Source organism: Malania oleifera, chromosome 2, assembly GCF_029873635.1.
Source record: "Malania oleifera isolate guangnan ecotype guangnan chromosome 2, ASM2987363v1, whole genome shotgun sequence".
In the NCBI taxonomy this organism is placed as follows: Eukaryota; Viridiplantae; Streptophyta; class Magnoliopsida; order Santalales; family Ximeniaceae; genus Malania; species Malania oleifera.
The window spans coordinates 92117208-92138318 of NC_080418.1; the positions used below are offsets into that span (position 1 = coordinate 92117208).

General features: G+C 38.7%; 1 protein-coding gene across 1 annotated transcript in view; it reads right to left on the reverse strand.

The window, feature by feature from the left end:
* LOC131149396 (cytochrome P450 97B2, chloroplastic) overlaps positions 1-21111 on the reverse strand; it is a 155852-nt gene that overhangs the window by 53378 nt on the left and 81363 nt on the right. Inside the window, exons 7-8 of the mRNA XM_058099821.1 lie at positions 14113-14160; positions 13932-13991 (exon numbers count right to left, since the gene is read on the reverse strand). Coding sequence (XP_057955804.1) covers positions 13932-13991; positions 14113-14160 — 108 coding nt within the window. The remainder of the gene's footprint in view (positions 1-13931; positions 13992-14112; positions 14161-21111) is intronic.

Below are 21111 nucleotides of genomic sequence, written 5' to 3' on the forward strand. Positions count from 1 at the left end.
GCACCCGAATATCCTAGGGACAAGATTATTTGTAGTGAGTGGGTAAGGATAGAATGTTGAGAGCATTTCCGTTGGAATTTTGAAACCCAAGACTCTAGAAGGCAAATGATTTATAAGATGAGCGGTTGTAAGAACTGCTTCCCCCCGAATGGATTTAGGCACATTTTTCTGGAACATGAAAGCTCCGATTGACTCAAGAAGGTGACCATTTTTCCTTTATGTTACGCCATTTTGTTGTGGGGTATTGACACAAGATGACTCGTGTACTATCCCTTCCTTCTGAAAGCATGGAGTTAGGACTTAATTGAAATAATCCGTAGCATTATCCGATCTAAACCTTTTGATATCAACCCTAAATTGATTTTTAACTATAGAACAAAAATTTTGGGAGAACAGGACTAACATCGGATTTATGTTTGAGCAAGAAAAGCCAAGTAACACAAGTACAATCATCAATGAATGACACAAACCATCGTGCCCCAGAAACATTAGGAATATTAGAAGGACCCCAAATATCACTGTGAATGAGATAAAAAGGAATAGAACTTCTTTTATTATTGACTAGAAAAGACACACGTCTGTGTTTAGCAAGTCCACACACTTCACAATGAAAATTTTCAACCTTTAAATAAAAAAGGAAACAGAATTTTAATGACTCTAAATGACAGATTTCCAAGTGGGCGATGGTGAAGCCAAACTTTCTCTTTATTGGACAAAAAATGCTCAGAAACAAAATAGTGAGATAATTTGCCCTTGGTAATGCTTGACTGACTCGGTGCTTCAAGGTAGTAAAGTCCATCCCATTCTCTAGCATTTCCAATAATCCTCCCCGAATCTTCGTCCTGAAATACACAATAAATATGATGAAAAACCACATTGCAACGTAAATCTTGAGTGAGTTTTTGAATAGAGACAAGGTTTGTGCATAACCTAGGAACATGCAGAATATTTTTGCAAATCAGTGATGGGCCTATTTTGACATCTCCTACACCTACTACAGTGGTTAAAGAACCATTGGCTGTGGCTATTTTCCTACATTGGGCATGGAAAATATGTGAAAAAACCACTCGGTGAGTGGGTCATATGGTCGGTAGCTCTTAAGCCCATGACCCAGGAGTTGGCAAAGGTTTCACCCAAGACATTTAATCCAATAGAGGTAGTAAACTCACCCGAATATTCCAATGAGCAAGTACCTGAAGGTTTGTCAAGATTGCCAATAAGAGATCTCACCCTCTCGACCTCTTCTTGGTTGAGACCGCCTAACTCCTATGGTGCTGCTTCATTTTGTTGTACCGCAGCAACAGGAGCCTAACCATTGTTCCTTGGCTACTCTCCTTTCTGTACCCACTCTCAGCTTGGAGGCTTTCCATGAAGTTTCCAACACCATTCACGAGTATGGCGTGCCTTATTACAATAAGTGCACCACAAGTTGTCCTTGTAATCACAGTTCTAGGCCTTTCGCTGACCAGGTCTCCCATTTTCAAAAACCGGTGCTCGTTCCACATTTGTGACTGAATTATTGCCACCTAGTCCACTATAGCCGAGTTGTCCGTGTTCTATGGTTCAAGCATTAGACCTCTTCTTCTTTCCTCGCCTCGAATAAGTGCCACCACCTCATTAAAACACGGAACTTCTAGCTTGCCGAGAATTTGAATCCTCACTTGATCAAATTCTGGATTAAGTCCAACAAGAAAATCATAGACTCTATCTTGCTAGATGAAATCCTTTAGAACAGCGGCATCTTCAGGACACTTGGTATTTATCACTCTATAATGATCAAGTTCTTGCCACAAAGATTTCAATTTGTAGGCATATTCAGTAACAAATTTACTCCCTTGTTTTGCTGCAATTGTCTTCACCTTCATCTCATATACTTGAGCCGCATCTCTAGGTTTTGAGTAATCTATTGAATCGCATCCCAAATATCCTTGGGAGTAGCCAAGAACATACGTGTGTCTCTAATCTCAAGAATCATAGAATTCCACAGCCACGCCATAATCATGGAATCTTCTTCATCCCATGCTTCAAAATTAGGATCTCCTAGTTTCGGCACCATACTCATGAGATGGCTGATCTTTCCTTTTCCCTTCAGCATAGTATGGACAAGTTGAGACCATTTGAGGTAGTTTTTTCCATTCAGCCTATATGCTGCCTGGATATTTTGCAATTCCCTGGGTTGTTGGGATCAAACAATCTCCTCCGATTGTGCTGTAGCGGTCATCTCTGCAACCTCCAACATTCTTCACGAACAATGATCTCTTTGCGATTAAGGCCGATCACTCAAAAAAGAAACCACCAACAATGAAGGCTGGCGGCAAAGGTAGGAATAAGAACAGAAACTGCTCTAAGAAATTTCAGCAATGAAGGCTCAATAGAAAAAGTGCAAAAATACTCTATTTTTGAAATAAAAAAAACAGAGTAAAAAAGGGTACAAAGAAGCAGCAGTGTGGTCTCAGCAATGAAGGCCTGTGTGAAGAGGTTTTTAATCCCAGGAAAGAGCTTTAGGCTCTTATACCATGACACAAACTGAGAAACACTTTGTGGAAGAATTTTCTTCATTTATTAGAATAATACACAAAACATTAGCTATATACATCAACCCTAGCAGCAGAAAAGGAAAATTAACTACGTTATATCAGATCCCATGATTTATGGGATAATCTAACAGAACAGGAAACTAACCAAATCAGCCTAATTCTAGGAATACAGGCTGTTAAAAAATTTCCTAAAATAGCTAACTATACATGTATAGAATACAAGTCATTAAACACATTTTCCCACATTAACAATTGATAGAGAATTGACTCACATTTCTTCCAAGGAGATGTGGTGAAAGAATCCATTCGTTGACACCCACAATGATAAAAGATAAGGCACTCTACTCCAAAGCAAGTTATTGGACATTGACACTCCTTTGAAAATTCCAGCATTCCTTCGATCCAAATACACCAAATAATAGCCATAATAGAGCATCACCATAAAGCTTTCCTCTCCTTTCCCTTACCAATGCCTCCAAAGATGATGGTACAAAACACCTTCAATGTGGATAAAGAAACCCAGTTCTCGCCAAATATACCAAATAATTTATTCCAAATAGCCTTCGCATAAGGACAATGAAGAAACAAATGCACACAAGTCTCTCCACTCATCAAGCAAAGGACACAAATATACTGTGAGTCTGTGACAAGGCTTTATTGGGTCTTCTCTTCTAAAGCAAGTCATTCATATTAATTCTATCAAGTACTGTAGTCCAAATGAAGGCCTTTTTTTTCGAGGGTGCTTTAGTTTTCCAAATGAATGGATACAAAGGAAACTTATCCACATTAGGGTCACAAGTCAAATAAGAGAAAAAGGATTTACAAGAGAATTCCCCAGAAGTGTCTAAGCTCCAAATCCTTTTGTCCCTCCCCAAATGAATATGAAAAGAATTGAGCATCCTTGTCAAAAGGGCCAACTCATTAATCTCTCTCTCATTAGGACTTCTCTCGAAATGGTAATTCCTTGAATACCTTTTTCCTTGCCAAAAAAGAAAAGCGGAAATAGGAGTATCATAGACACTTGATAAACGAAAAAACGAGGGAATTTAATAGGCAAAGGCATTTCCCCCATCCAAAGATTTTCTCTTTGCTCCGCATTACACACTAAATACTAGACGTTAGGAAGCAATCATAAATTTGAGATACAAACTCCCGAGGACTCAAATAAGTAATATTATTTCCCACTAGAGCATCAAACCCGACTTTTACTATTCCAAATTTACTTTGAATTACCTTATGCCAAAGAGAATTAGGTTCTAAGGGTCATTCGGTTCGGAATAAAAAATATTCCAATGGAATGACATTCTCAAGAATTTCATTCTTGAGAATAGGATGTCTGCCTCATGGGAATATTTTTGTTTGGTTCTCTTTGTAAGATTCCTAGGAATGTACACTTGCTTCCCATGTCTATGTTTGGTTCAACATGGGAATCTTGGCAGTATTTTAAGAAGATGACCATTATGCCCTTGACAAGTGTGGTTAATATATGAAGAACAATTAAATTTTTTTGAACCCAAAAACCTACTAAAAACACATATTTAATTAAATGTATATCCTAAATTCCCAAAAATTATAAATTTAAAACATTTAAAACTTAATAATTGATTAACCGAAATAATTAAGGGCAATCTAGTGTCCAAATATTAACCATTATATTAAATTTTTATAATACAATAATAATATTGCTTTTATCTAATAAATTACCCTTTTAATAGTAAATTAATATGTTTAAAATTAACATAAATATTTACACTTTTAATAGACATTTTAAAAATAATTTATATCTTTAATTAACATTATATAAATATTTTTTTTGATTAAAAATAATTAATATTTATACCAATTTAAAATTTTTGCTTCTATCTTATTAATAACTTATTGTTTTAAATATAATAATAGAGTGTGATTATATTATTTATATTATAGGGGCATTGTTTCCTGAAAGCCAAAACAGTGAGGGCAATTTGGTCCAAAAAGTAGGATTCCCATGGGAATGTGATTTCCATGAAACTTACCCATTGGTGAGGTGGGAATAGGATGCCCATGTTTTATGGGAATCCTTTCATTCCAGGAATGTGAACATTCCCACCACATCAGATTCCTATGCTTAACCAAACATGGGAATATGATGCTATGGGCATCACATTCTCAAGAATCTTGAAAGGTTTTGTAAACCAAACGCACCCTAAAGGAAAGTGCTATAGCCATTTTTGCACCAAAGAAATGTTTCTAGACACCTATGCAAAACTTGACCTCCTTCCCTTTTAGGCCTAAACATTGTCTCCCAAAAGCTAATCCAAAGGTACAAAAGATAAACAAGCATGAATAAGGGCAATACAGATGCCTAGAGAAGAATGTCCCTAATAGGCCAATTCAAAACAACAAACTATGCTAGCCCGACAAAAGGATCCACATTAATACCAAGACCCACCAAACCACACTTAGAAAAGCCAAGACGCTTTCTCTAAGATCTATAATATATAGTCAACAAGTTAGAGAAACATTCCTTATTTTATGATAGGAAGAGAATAGTATCATCTGCAAACTAAAGATGCAAAACGATACAATCCTACTTAATCCCCTCCACCAACCCTCTATCTACACATTTTTCAGTCATTCTACAAACTACCCACCACAATAATGAAAAGAAAAGGAGAGAGGGATCACCCTGTCTTAGACCTCTAGATGCACAAAACCAAGACTTAACCTCGTTGTTAACTAAAATAGAAAAGGCTAGAAGATAAACAACCTCGAATCCATTTCCTCCATCTCCAACTAAAACCTTCTCCTGCCATAAGCTTATCCAAAAAACCTCCAGCTCACCCTATCATAAGTTTTTTCAAAGTCCAATTTCAACACAAGCCCCCTCTTCTTCCTTCAACTTGCATCCTCAATAACAAACTACCAGGGTGTTGAGGAATTAATCGACCTGGAGTAATAATCACACACGAAGAAAAATACAAACACACACAATGGAACACCGGATTTACGTGGTTCGGTCCAAACTGACCTACATCCACGGGAGCACACCACTGCACTATAAACTGAGAGAAAAAAAAAATACAAAGGAGCCACTGCTCAACTCTCTCTCTCTCTCTCACCACAACTCTCTGCTCTCTGCACTCTCAGTACACTACACACCTCTACTCACGCAGCTCACATATATATATACAAGAGAGGGAGAAAAAATCAAATATGGTGGCTTGCAATTTCAGCAAAGCCTGCAGAGCAGGTGGCCGTCCATCTCCAGTGTCAAGGATGGCGGCTGGTTTGGTGCGGCTGTCTGCGGCTCCACACCTGCAGAATTCAACAATCTCCCACTTGGAGGCGGAGACAGCATCTCAACCAGTGTATATGCAAATGTTGTGCTCATGTATGTCTTCAATCATGAAGACCAACTGAAGTTGAGCATAACTTCAGTTTCTCTGTAGTTACCACCTTTGTCAACATGTCAGCTGGATTTCTGCTACCTTGAATCTTTTCAAGTGTCAGTACTTCATCCTCTAATAGAGATCTGATGAAGTGATAACGCAATCCGATATGTTTGGTTCTGGAATGAAATGCTGAGTTCTTTTCCAGATGTATCGCACTCTGACTGTCGCTGTACAAAACATTCCTCTCCTGCTTTAACCCAAGCTCTGTCAACAAACCCTGAAGCCAAATCATCTCTTTGCTAGCTTCTGTCACTGCTATGTACTCAGCTTCTGTAGTGGATAGGGCAACAATCTTTTGTATCTGCGACATCCAACTAACAGCTGTTGTGCCAACAGTGAATATGTATCCGGTGGTGCTCCTGCGGTGATCAATTTCACCAGCAAAATCGGCATCTACATATCCTTTGACTTTCAATTCTCCTTTGCCGAAACATAAGCACTTATCAGTAGTGCCTTTGAGGTACCTGAAGATCCACTTCACTGCTTCCCAGTGAGTCTTTCCTAGATTAGACATGAATCTACTGACTGCTCCCACTGCTTGGCCAATATCTGGTCTGGTACAAACCATAGCGTACATGAAACTTCCAATGGCTGAGGCATAAGGTACCTTAGCCATGAAGTCCTTCTCTTCATCAGTCTGGGGAACCTGATCCTTGGAGAGGCGAAAGTGTCCTGCCAAAGGTGTATTTACTGCTTTGGCGTTGCTCATGTTAAACCTCTGTAGAACACGGCCAATGTACTCCGACTGAGATAGCTACAATGTTCCCTGTCGCTTATCTCTGGAGATTCGCATCCCAAGTATCTGCTTCGCTGAGCCTAAGTCTTTCATGTCAAATTCCATTGACAGTTGCTGCTTCAATTTCCTGATCTCTTCTATATCTGGTCCTACGATCAACATGTCATCCACATATAACAACAGAATGATATAGCTAGACTGATACCTCTTGAAGTAGCAGCAGTGGTCGGCGTTACACTTTATAAAATCATTCCTGTGCATAAAGCCGTCAAATTTCCGGTACCATTGTCTGGGAGCTTGTTTAAGACCATACAAGCTCTTCTTTAACCAACACACCAGATTCTCTTTACCTTTCTCTGAGAATCCTTCTGGTTGATGCATGTAGATTTCCTTATCAAGATCACCGTGAAAAAACGCCGTCTTCACATCTAACTGCTCAAGATGTAAACCCTTTGAGGCAACAATACTCAGAACAGATCTGATGGTTGTCAACTTCACAACTGGTGCAAAAATGTCGGTGTAGTCAATTCCTTCCTTCTGCTCGAAGCCTTTAACTACTAACCGAGCCTTGTATCTCCTGGAGCCGTCATGCTCCTCTTTGATTCTGTACATCCACTTGTTGTGAAGGGCCTTCTTACCTTTGGGCAACTCAGCTAGTTCCCACGTTCTGTTGGAGGTGAGGGACTTCATCTCGTCCTTCATTGCAAGCTCCCACTTGCTCGCATCTCCTGCCTGACATGCTTCATCATAGCATTCGGGCTCTCCTCCATCTGTAAGAAGTAAATAATCTATATACCTTCTGTTTGGTACATGGGGCCGAGTAGATCTCCTAAGCTCCAGAGCTGGAGTAGGAGGCGGTGGTGCGACGATCTGCTCCACTGGTTCCTCCACCTGAGGATTCTCGACATTTTGCTGTTGTGTCCCGACACACTCTGGGACATCATCCATATCTGCACAGATTGGTTCTCTCTGAACTGGCTCGGTGGATTCAGCTGTGTGCCTATCTTTGTACATCACCTTTTCATCAAAAATCACATCTCTGCTTCTGATCACCCTTTTGTTTTCATCATCCCAAATGCGGTATCCTAATTCATCTCCACCATAACCGATGAAAGTGCATTTCCGGGATTTTGGATCCAGCTTATCCCTGACATGATCATTGATATGTACATATGCAACACAACCAAAAACTTTCAAATGTGAAAGTCTTACCTCTTTGTTACTCCAAACTTCTTCTGGTAGGCAATAGTCCAATGGTACTGAAGGACTTCTATTAATCAAATAAGCTGTTGTGTTGACTGCATGTGCCCAAAACATCTTTGGCAAGCCTGACTGCATACGCATGCTTCTGGCCTTTTCTGTCAATGTTCTGTTCATCCGCTCGGCTACGCCGTTGTGTTGAGGCGTACCTGGCACAGTCCTTTCCATCCTAATACCATGCTCATAGCAGAATTTCTTGAACTCGGTGTCAACATACTCTCCACCGTTATCAGTTCTCAGCCTTTTGATTTTCAAACCAGTTTCGTTTTCTACCATCGCTTTCCAATTTTTAAAAGCATCAAAAACATCAGATTTATACTTCAGGAAGTAAACCCATACCTTCCGTGAATGATCATCAATAAACGTGACGAAATAATGCTTTCCTCCTGTAGACGAAACGGTTGTTGGTCCCCATACATCTGAATGGACTAGCTCAAGTCTCTCCTTCTTTGGGGTACTGAGGTTTGTTTGGAAACTGACTCTCTTCTGTTTTCCAAATATGCAACCCTCACATGTGTCGATCTTCACTGACTGTAAATCACTCAACTTACCCTTTGAGTGCATTACCCTGAGTCCCTTCTCACTCAGGTGTCCGAGTCGTTGATGCCATAGGTTGCTATCATCATTTCCTGTAGCAACTGTAATAGACATACATGTATCAGGAGTTACATAAAGAGTACCACTTTTCTTACCTCGAGCAATTGTCAATGCACCCTTCGAAATCTTCCATTCATCACCAATGAAAGATGTGTTATAACCTTCATCTGCCAATTGACCGACTGAGATCAAATTCTTCCTCAGGTCTGGAATATGTCTGACATCCTTCAGCTTCCATACTGACCCGTTCATTTTGATCTTCACTGTCCCCTTACCAGCAATGTCGCAAGGTTGATCGTTGCCCAGATATACTTTACCGAAATTACCTGATGTATACTCCTCCAGGCAATCTCTGCTGCAAGTGGCATGGAATGAAGCTCCAGAGTCTAACACCCAAGACTCCTTTTTGCTCTCCAAAGAGCAGATCAACAAATCATCGTTCTCGGAAGCAATATTTGCTTCTGTCTTTGCCCTCGTATCTTTCTTCTGATTTCTACACTGGTTCTTATAATGACAAGTTTTTCCACAGTTCTAGCACTCAATAACTTTGGTGCTCTGGGAACTTGTGTCCTGAGTGCCTCTGGGATCTCTGGATTTGGATCGCCTGGTCCTGGATCTGCCACGATTGTAAGATCGTCCATGCCTGCTTCCCTTTCCTCGACTTTCCACATTCAAAGCTGAACTTGAAGTGGAGGCATTGTTCGACTGCATTCTGATCTCCTCTGTCAAAATCATGCTGATAACCTCGTCGTATTTCAGCTTTGATTTTCCTGCAGAGCTACTGATCGCAGTTACAATACCTTTCCAACTCTCAGGCAGCTGACTGAGAATTAATAGGGCACGGATCTCACTGTCAAAGGTAATCCCGACCGAAGCGAGTTGATCCGACAACTCGTTGAAATCATTCAAATGCCTGCTGAAACTCTCACCTGCAGACATGCTCATTGTAAATAGTCTTTTCATGAGATGTACCTTGTTTGCGGCTGATGGCTGCTCATACATGTTCAATAGTGCATCCATAAGGGACTTGGTGGTTGTCAAGTGCTTGATGTTGAAGGCCACAGATTTCGACAACGTCATTCTGATGGCTCCGAGGGCTTTTTGGTCAAGCAACTCCCACTCGCTCTCCTTCATGGATTCTGGCTTCTCCATCAGTGGTAAGTGCAACTCCTTACCAAATAAGAAATCCTCGATCTGCATTTTCCAGAAACCGAAGTTCGTGCCGTCAAACATCTCGATGTGAGAGCTTTTCTGGTTCGACATCTCGATTCACTGATCTAGAGATGGAATTAGCTCAATCGGACAGCACGGTTGGATCTGGAATGGTCGAAAACCCTAGAAATGGCTTAAGTCGCTTGAAAAACGGACCTGAAATGGCTTCGAAAAGCCAAGTCAAACTAGTCAAACTGGGTCAACCCTGCTGACGTGGCACTGCTGACGTGGCACGTGGGGGCCCACTGCTGACGTGGCACTGTGGGGCCCACTGCTGACGTGGTGTGGGACCTGGCTGACGTGGCGATGACGCAGCCGCGCTGACGTGTCAGCTTGCTTGGCGCCACGTGGCGCTGACGTGGCGGCTGTCTAGGCGCTGACGTGGACAGGATCTGGCTGACGCAGCGCTGACGTCAGCGTCTTCAACCTCCGCACGCTCGCCGGACTTTCGCCGGCGCGTGAGGACCTCTCCGACCGGTTGCCGGCGCGTGAGGGCGCATGGCAGAGCGGTAGTTTCGCCGGTGGCGCATGTGAGCGCGTGCGGCTTCGTCCGAGCTCTGTTTTAGCTCCGGTTACTATCCTTGGCTTCGTCTCGCCGAGAGGAGTTCGATGGTAGCCTCAAAAATTAAATTTTGAGCTACTGGACAGGGGCTCAAAATCCGAAATTTTTCTCGATCTGGCGATTTTACTCCAACCAAAGCTCTGATACCAATTGTTGAGGAATTAATCGACCTGGAGTAATAATCACACACGAAGAAAAATACAAACACATACAATGGAACACCGGATTTACGTGGTTCGGTCCAAACTGACCTACGTCCACAGGAGCACACCACTGCACTATAAACTGAGAGAAAAAAAAAATACAGAGGAGCCACTGCTCAACTCTCTCTCTCTCTCACCACAACTCTCTGCTCTCTGCACTCTCAGTACACTACACACCTCTACTCACGCAGCTCACATATATATATACAAGAGAGGGAGAAAAAATCAAATATGGTGGCTTGCAATTTCAGCAAAGCCTGCAGAGCAGGTGGCCGTCCATCTCCAGTGTCAAGGATGGTGGCTGGTTTGGTGCGGCTGTCTGCGGCTCCACACCTGCAGAATTCAACACAGGGCAGCATGTAGGATTTGTGTATTACCTATTAAAGCACTGTGACTAATAGAACTAGTGTCCTCCAGAACAATAGCCAGCCAATCTTATAGTTTGCACCTTAGCAAAGATATTATAAACACCAATAGCCAAACAAATTGATCTAAATTCCATAACCTTAACAACACCTTCTTTTATTGGACACCAAGGGTATAAATTAGAATTCATACTCCTCCCTACAACTTCATTACCAATGAATTTAACAAAAACTTTAAGAATGTCTACTTTCAATATCTCCCAACCATCCTGACACTAAAAGAAAGCCATTATAAAGCCATCTGGTCCAGGAGCCTTCGAAAAGAGAACTTAATTGGTGGGATAAGAACACAACAAAAATACAGAGAGAAAGTGAGAAAAAGGAATCTTTGGAAAGAGAATTGAATAGGGTATTTTAGCACCAAGGACAAAGGACAGCTTTTTATTGATGAGAGAGCAAGCAGAGACAATAGAATCACTCCAAAAAAAACTTTGGGGATATTCCTTTGATACAATAAGGTATGAATGGGTTTGAGAATATGTTTGTTTTTCTTCTCTACTACTCTTGTTTGTTGTGGAGTTTAACAGGAATGACTAATCGGTCATATTGGAGTGTCATGTAAGCAACGAATTGGATACTGAAGTACTCCTTAGCATTATCACTATAAAGTATTGATTGGTATGTTAAAATGAGTCCTTAACTTAAAATTGAAGGCATAAAAGATATTAAACAACTTAGAGCTATTTTTATAATATAAATCCAAGTTATCCTAAAGTAGTAATTGACAAACATAAAAAAAATATTGGAACCTCAACTTTCATGTGACATGACTAGGCCCCAAACATCATAATGAATTAACTTAAAAGGGCCAACGACCAATTTATTGACTTGGTAAGAAAAGGGAACATGATGGTGCTTTCTCAACTAACAAGACTCACACTCAAGAGTAGACACAAAACTCAAAGAAGGAACTAACTGTTTTAACTTGTCCAATGAAGGATGACCAAGGTTACAATGAATTTGAATTGGTTTAGTTTTAGCAATGCAGGCAATAGGAGAAGAGTTGCAACTCGAAGTACTAAAGCCCACAATCCTAGCAATCTTCTTCCTCATCTTCAAATCCTAAATAACATCAAAATTAGAAAAGAAAGTTACAAAACAATTTTAGCAATGTCATAATTTTACTAATAGACATGAGATTATATGGTCGTTAGGAATATACATAATGGAAGAACAGAGACTAAGAGAGTAGGATTTTTGGTTCCTATTCTTTTAACTGTAATAGTGGACCCATTAGCGAAGATAACTTAAGGTACTTTTTTAAGAAAACTAGGGGGCAGAAAAAAAGTAGGTTATACCTATTATATGGTCAATGATGGCAAAATCGATGACCCAAGGACTAGTTGGAAAGATATTGGATGACATGCAAGATATAGGGTTACCATTCTAAGCAAAAGATCAAATGTGATAGAGTTTCTTGCTTGGATGGCTAATACCATGAAAACCTCAAATACTCCTCAGAGACAAATAGTACGTTGTTTGCTAGTGGCTATACAAGTAAGAGTGGAACCTATGGTGATTGATGAGGAGAAAATATTTTGAGATTCATGAGTTCCATCCAAACACAAACAACCTTGACCACAAAACAAATAACAAGCACACAACAAACAAGATAAACAACATGAATAAATTACAATTCAGCAGCATAACAATATTACAGCCCCAATGAATTCAGAAAACAGTGATGTACTGCCTCCAGAAGTACACCACAAAATCATTGTTGGAGTATCGCACATGAACAACTAAAAGGTAGGATTTTTGGACAGAAATCCATCACCAAAAAGTCAACAATATAATTCATACGATTTGAACAATATACGATTAATTCAGGCCAAAAATATGGTTGTGTGGAGCCTTATGCACCAACGTCAGCATTGCCAGCCTTCAACTAGAGCAACAGGGTGTATGAGAGCAGCTTCGACAAAGGGATCTCGGGAATTGGCAGTTCAGCAGTGTCTCCAGCAGGCTATGGTGTTGGTTTTGAAAGATCCAGAGTGGTTTTGGTGCTTCTAGCAGTGTCTACGGAATTTCTGGCAGCTACTGTGTCTTCTGGCAGCTGCTGGCTGGTTTGCAGGCCTATGGTGGTGCTAGCAGTTCTACAGTAGTAGACACGCATAGGATTTAGGGTTTTAGTGCTCAGCTCTTGGGACCATCTGATACCATGTTAGATTACCCACCTAATCTAAAATTTTAAGCTGTTAGATCGTGGGCACACAATATATATCAAGCTTTAACAAACTCAGACATTATTTTCCTAAAAAATGGTGCCATATAATAAAATGGAAATCACCCAAGTAAACAATGTCAATGAAAAAAGGAATTTAAATTTTAAAAGGTTCATGCATACTGCATCACATGCACACACAAGTGGGCACAAACTACTTTCTATTGAAAAACACATTAAGAATGTAATTAGATCGTCTCTTAAAAGTATTTTTAAAAACTGTATATCATGCTTCACCACCATGCACTTTCTCTTTAAAATGTTTGAATTTGAGTGCAAAATAATAATTTCACTCATAAAAACACTCACCAACCTTCCTTTACACATCTCTTAAACCTTTGCGCCCCTCCCTATCTTAATCTGAAGAATAGAAGAATTGTTTTTTTTAAAAAATTAAAAATGAATCTAATTGTACAGTACATGACTAATAGAAGTAGGGCATGCTGCCTAAATAAGTGAGCACGGGTTCAAAAAATTCAAGTGTTAGTCTAATGTGCTAAAAACAGTACATTGTACAATCTCACATAGCGAACTTATGGCTCTTTAGTGCCTAATATGTTACGCTCAGAAGCAATGTGAAGTACTTGTCTGCTTTTAGATATTAAATTATATTTTGTATTATATTGCATATTAGATTATGGATTATATGCGAACATGTGAGAGAGCAAGCAATTACTGTACCTCAAATCAAGTTACATTCCAGAGAAATATTCTTGTAAATTAGGATTGCAAACAAATTACCTGCCGATCATCTGCATCAGCTCCTCGCATGTCAACCAAAAAGCGCAAAAGACTTGCATCCTGCAAACTTCACAGCTATAATGCTAAAATTTAAGACTCTGTATCCAAATTGAATTAACTTATCTTCAGGATTACCAAATTAAAAAAACCATACTGATTTTGTTAAAGTATAAATACACACCTTAAGATTTGAGTAATCTCTTTGTTGCAGTTTCTCAACATCGGTTTCCTGTCATAGAATGTAATCAGAATCATGTTCTAGACATCAATGCAACTATATTTAATCTGTTTGTGCACATCCTTACTCAAGAAAACCCTGGTGAGAATCAAGACAGCAACTACATTGCACGTCATATGAGTTACCAGACAATGTTTTGCAAAAATTACTTTTACTCAACTTAGAATATGAACTTTTTGTTTTGATAAGATGCAAGAAAGATGGAATATTTCCTTGTTTCCAATGCATTGAAAAGGCATGGGTACCTGTAGCATTTCGTCCAGTGTCCTATTGCTAATATTTGTGTCTATGCTAGAACCACTTTATGCAGTTTAGCTATTTATTAGGTTTACAGAAAAGCGTTCAAGATTTTGCTGTTACTTCTTGGCTTATTATGTATGGAAGCATTTTCGTTTTCTGGGTCTCTATCTGTTTGCTCTGTTCAAGAAATTCCCTTCGTGAAAAACAATATCAGTGACAAATTCTGAGCACCAGTCCTGGTTCTTCCCATTCCCATTCAATTTTCTAAAATATTGATTGTTCGATCATTGTCCCAATATGAATGGTGCTCCTGTACGTAACTCTACTTAATTACAAAATTCTTAGCGATTGCAAACATAAAAATAAAAATAAAACATCTAAATGTGAAGAAAAGGTACAAACATGACTCAAGGCCACTAGTTGAAAATCTCTTGTCAATTTCTTGTAAATGCATATGTTTATAATTAAAGCTTAGCTTTAGAAATAATTTTTCTCCATTAGAGAAGAAAGAATAAAAATGAGAATAAATCCTCAAATGAAGAAAAAACAAAATAAAATAAAAATAAAATACTACAATCTACAGGTGGTTCGGATAATAGCATGAAGCAAGGTGATGGTGGCCAACCTAGGAAGGAGAAGAAGGACAAGATTAGATTCAGGGAGATGGTTTTATTCCTGCCAAGAGTAAGAAAAGGAATAAAGGGTCTCGGCCTCCTTCAGAAGGATTTTCAGGCAAAGTTACAAGTGGTTCGGGCACCCGAAGTAGGGGGTTCGGTTGACCAAATCGCTTCTTGTTCTTGTCCAGGCAACTGAGTATGTCTTTCGGTCGCCCGAGATGCTGAGTTGCTTGGATTTCCTTTGGGCTGCCTGTGTTTACAGCCTGGGGCTGTTTTTTTCTGATTGTATCTTGCTTTGACTGGCCATTTAGGCACCTGGGTATGCCCAGGTTGATTGTAACTTTTGTTACTTGAATTGGAGCTTTGGCCTCCTTCCTCATGGGTATGCCCAGAGATATCTGTACATATCCTTTTTGATCAATTAAATTTATCGTTTACCGATCCAAAAAAACAAAAAACAAAAACAAAGCAATTGTTGATGCTAGATTCTATCCTAGGGGTTGAAGAAAAGTAGCACAGAACTCCCAATAAGAAAATTAATGGAAGAACAAAGACAAAATTGACAGAAAAAATAAAACAGGAAGTGAAGTCACCATTTTATCTTTCTGAAGAATGAAAAGAAAGAAACAACCCTAGAAATTCTATGAAATGAGAATGAATTCGGGAGTACAATTGTGTGCTGAAAAGGTGGTTGACCAACAGAAGGATAATTGGTCAACTAGCACCCTGCCATCACTTGTTCAAAGAACAGTCACTGTCGGTATGTGCATGTTAGATGCACTTGAAGGAAAAAAGGTAAATCAAAGCCCTTTGGTCATCTAACAACATTCTTACCATTCAAGAGCACTCAAATGTGGTTTTGGAAGCCCAAAGCCTGATTGATCTTTATAAAAGGGGATGGCCCTGGGAAACCTAATTTCGTAATTTTGAAAGACTGGAAAATTTAAATATTGTTAATTGAAACGGAAGGTCTGAATATATTAGGTTTACATACCGAATCAGGAAAAAAAAAAAGAATCAATAAGTAAAAATAGGAGTTGGAGTGGACAAGTTTTTTAAAAGCAAGGGTCAGCAAAATTATCACATTTGAAAGCTTATTAGGACTCTTTTGTTGCAAAAGACATTTACATGCAGGCATGGGCACAGACTTACAATTCTATAGTCCTTGCCTCTTTGAGCCTAACCATCAGCTTCCCTAGTTTCAAGAAGATAAAACCTCTGCCTCACCTTGGGATGAAGGGAAGAAAATGCTCTAGAGGTGTTCATGGGTCGGGTTGCACAACTTGCACCCAAAATTCCAACTGATTCCATTTTGTCAGTTTGGCAAAAAAGTCAATCCTAAGCCCAACCATTGAGGATGCACTTGGATCAGATTGAATCAGTTTGATTATTGGGTGGATTAGTTTGAGTTAGTGGTTTAGCTTGTTTAATGGCAAAGTAGAAAATAAAAAAAAAATAAAAAAAAATAAAAAACATGTGTGAGAGTTTTGCCAAATAAATGATACTTACACTAGTACTATTCAAGTTAAATATAATAGACTAGTAGACTTCTCATAAAAACATAATAATATGAATGAAAAAATAGGATGTAATAATAAGCGCTTTACAATTTTCATATAAAGAAGCGTCTAAAGCTAATCAAAGAAATATTATGTCTGTTGTCTAACGTGCATACTATAAACCACATTAAAATCATAAAAAGAAAAATATGCCTATTGTCTTCTAAAAGAACCAAAATATTAAATCCATAAACATTACTACAATAGAAATAAAACCAAAATCATAAAAATCCACTCCTAAATGTCCCAGTCCCACAGTCCATCCTTCGTATTTTTCATAGGTCCCAAATTGTTGTAGGCCCTTATTATTATTTTTTTTTCTTTTTACATGTTTGTGTTAGAGGCAGGTTGCGTCGGTTAGAATGTTAGCTTGGTCAACTTCTCCATTTGATCCTCTATGTTTTAATCAAGCACAACCAAATCCCTTGATCAATATTCCTCTCCTGTTAGAGATCTTGTATGATTTTCCTGGTCGACCCCCTCTTTGGAAACCCTCATGTCATGGACCAATCAATAGCCATGCTCAATGCTTGTCTGGTAACCTCATAAGGCAGCCTTCTTTCCGTGTTTTGCAGCCAAGTTATTATCACCTTCATCCTCGCCTATTTGCTTGCCTGTGTATTTTTTATCCTAAGGCACCCATAACTTGCCATGTGATTCAAGTGTGATTAAGATTCATTACTAGCCGAGTCAAAATTGGCCAAAAATAAACTTGGAGTAAATAATCCAATTCAACTTGCCAACTAAGAGCCAATATTGATGCATAACAACTCACATGGAAAAGAATTTGAACAAACACCAAAAGGCCTACGCATCATTTTATTCTTTTATACCCATTCAACTATGAAATATATATTTAATTTTGCTATCTTCCTAGGCCAAATAGTTGCCATGTTATACAACCTGAGTATTGGTTGATTTTTATTTATTTATTATTTAGTATTTACAGCTATTTTTTAAATCTGTCAGCTTGAAGTAAGTATTTACCTTCACAATCTCCATAGGCTGAATAATTTCCTAATTGGTAAAATAATCATTGTTGTAAAGTTAAATATGGCGAAGAGAAGGAGAGAAGAAAATTGAAGAGGAGGAGAACAAAAGAAAAGGGAAGAGGAGAAGAAGAGAAAAAGAGAGAGAAAAACTGAGGGGTAATTTCCAAGAGTTTATGTACAACTCCAGGTCTGCCCTCTTATACATTATTAATAATAAAGTCTTAAGCACAAAAATATGCCCATTAACACAACCTAATTATTAAAATAAAATATTCTCTTCTAATACTCCCCCTCAAGCTGGAAGTGTATAAATATCACCTAAAACATCGCCTAATTGATTGACAAATTTCACAAAGAGAGTCCTAACGATCTTCTTCAACACAACATCCTTCCCAAAATGATAGTAAACTTCTATGTGCTTTGTCCTCTCATAAAACACTGGACTGCTAGCTATATATAAATGGCAACTTGATTATCACAAAACACATCTTTTGGCCTCATTACCAAGAATCCCATCTCTGACATAAGAGACTTCAGCTACATAAGCTCACTCACAATAGGAGCCATAGCTCAATATTCCACTTCAGCACTAGATGTTTCTTGCTATGCCAAGTAACATTATTACCTCCCACAAGTGTACAACATCTAGAAAACCTTCTATCATCAACAAATCCAGCCCAATATGCATCAAAGTATCCCACAATCTTACAATTTCTATTACATTTATATATTAAACCTTTGCTTAGAGATCCTTTGAGATGCCGAAAAATCCTACAAACAGCATCCCAACGTGCCTGTTTGGGATTTTCCATAAACTGAGTCACCACCCCCAGTGCAAAAAATAGGTCTAGTGACAGTCAAGTAGATCAACTTGCCAGCCAATATGGGCTGTCAACACATTCCAAAGGTTCACCTCTACTAGGGTGACCCTCCGAACCGCCTCAACACGAATAGAAAACTCAAATTGTGAAATTAACGAGGATCAAAAATATGTCAACAGAGTTTCCACTAACCTACTTTAATCTGAATGAGGTTAGAACGCCCATTCAATCTACCAATTAATGTGGACAACTAGCTATCTCTAGTTGAGGGGAAGGTACCAGCACCCCCTACACACCTAGTCTACAAACGTACCTACTAAGCTACGCATAATCACCAATCTACAAAGCATGAGGATGCGTGGGGAAGCTTCTGGAGATGAGATTTCAGTGGGGGCAGATCGGCAGTGTCTGTCAGTGACTATGGTGTTGCTTTTGCAAAATCTATAGAGGATTTTATGTTCCTGAACTGGCAGTGTCGCCCAGCAATTTTCTGGTGACTGCACTGGCTTCCGGCAGCTGCTGGCTATTTTTTAGGGCTATAGTGTTGCTGGAAATTCGTCTGTGATGGTAGACATGCAGCAGATTTTGGGTTTTAGGCTTCAGTTTTGATCTTGGCTGTGACAATTAGGGTTTAGCCGTTTAGACCTCAAAATCATACTTTGATATGATGTTGAATAATTAGGTAAAATGGAAGACCTTATCACAATGATAGATCTCTCCTTCTATTTATAATATATGTCAAGGTACATACCAATGACCATAATGCAATTACTAACTCTCCACCTGCTAACATAACACTCACACACTAACAATGCTAAATGACTAAGATAACCATCAACACTATGTTCTCATAGCAGCATATTTTTTTAATGTTGGAATATTTTATTTGCTGTCTATTGGTCTTCTAGAAAGACCGTTATGCTAAATGGTGCCTATCAATTGATTGACAGCATGACATGTTTTCAGTTAATTAAGCCTCAATAAAATTAATCTTAAGGGCGAAAGCATTGGTTTTAAACCTGGTTTGATTAACAATAATCCAAGGCTTGAAGGTGTTTGTACCTACTAATTACTGTTTGTGAAAAAGAAGGAAATATGGAAGCTGTGCAGTAACTACATGTGGGTTTTTTGTGCTTGAGATATTGTAAAATGCAAAGGTTGTGGCTCCCTTGAGTTAAGGCCATAAACATCCAAAGGATCTTCCCGCTTCACATGGTGGTTGGCCAGGCTCAAAACTGGCACTTAATTGAAATGTTCATTGATATTTTGAAATGAGTGTGCTCCTTGATTGGTTTGTGATGGTAATGCTAGAGCTAAGGAGATCTGCTAGAGTGGTGATTGTGTCTATGAATGCAGTCTCTACAGATAGATATTTCCAGATAAGGAGGTTTCTTAGAGTGGAGATTATGTTTATGACTACTTAAGAGTGGTGAAATCTTAAATGAGTAATGATAGACTGAGGATGTCTGCTCAGCTTGTACTTATAGTTGCTTGCCCTATTTCTTTACTAATGTAAAGTTCATTTGGATTAAAGCTAAGCCATACTTGCTGGACTGCTGTCCTTATAAATACGTACTATACATTGACATGAAGAGATGATACACATGTTTTTCTAAATTATAATATACCAGGTCCAATTAAGAGATCAAAGAACTAGTGTGAGCACATGTAAAATAAATTGCAATATATTGTGTACAAAAAGTGAGTAAAGCCCAATGTTAAGGAGCTAGATGGAAACAAATTTTCTTCTGGTATTATAGTGAAACATACATATTTGTGTTTCCTCTAAACAACCAATTCCCTTATTCTTTGGGCCAATAATTCACACTTTTGAGTTTCAACATAATTGTAATTGAAGATAATTTCCAGTACTATTTTCTTCCTAGGCCTAGTGCCTCTGCTAGATTTTTTTCAAATGGAGTCACGGCCGTTCATGTACAAGAAATTGGGATGTCACAAATAGTATCTGAGTCACAACTGTGTCACAGTGCCAGCATTTTGAGCAGCAATCTATAAAGCCAAGATGCAAACTAAAATGTTATTTAGAAGGAACAGTGAAGAAGTTTCTCAATTGTAAATGTTCAATTGGTAACATTAGTGGCTGTTCTAATGATAAAGAATGGGGTGGTATGAAATCATCAATATGATTTATTTAGTTTCTTTTGATTTAAATAACTATTATAATTCTAATTTTATTATAATTCTAAGAGTTTAAGCTTTTAGGTAAAGTGGTAATTTAACATGGTATTAGAGCCGGTTGGTCCAGGAGGTCCTGAGTTCTAGTCTTGTTGCTCATGCTTATTGTGTGGTGTTTAAAAAAATTATTGTGTTCCTTATCATGGTTGTTATTTATCATGTGTTTATTTCTCCACATGCTGTTGGGCTGCACGTGCGGGGGAGTGTTAAAACTTGATATACATTGTTGGCTCACAACCTAAGAAGCTTAAGATTTTAGGTAAAGGGGTAATCTAACAACTATATTGCAACAAAATGTCTTTACGCGCATCATCAGACATATCTCAAGGCTTCAACACTAGCTATTTACATGAACAATTTCTTTCATAACAATTAACGGTACCCAACGCAACTCATACCCTGAGGATACTGTAACTAGGCAGTACAATTTATTTTGTATCTTGTATATGAGAAATGGGAAACTAAAGATAAAAATAATTCCAGACAACATTCCAACAGTCTTATTTAAATGATCGTT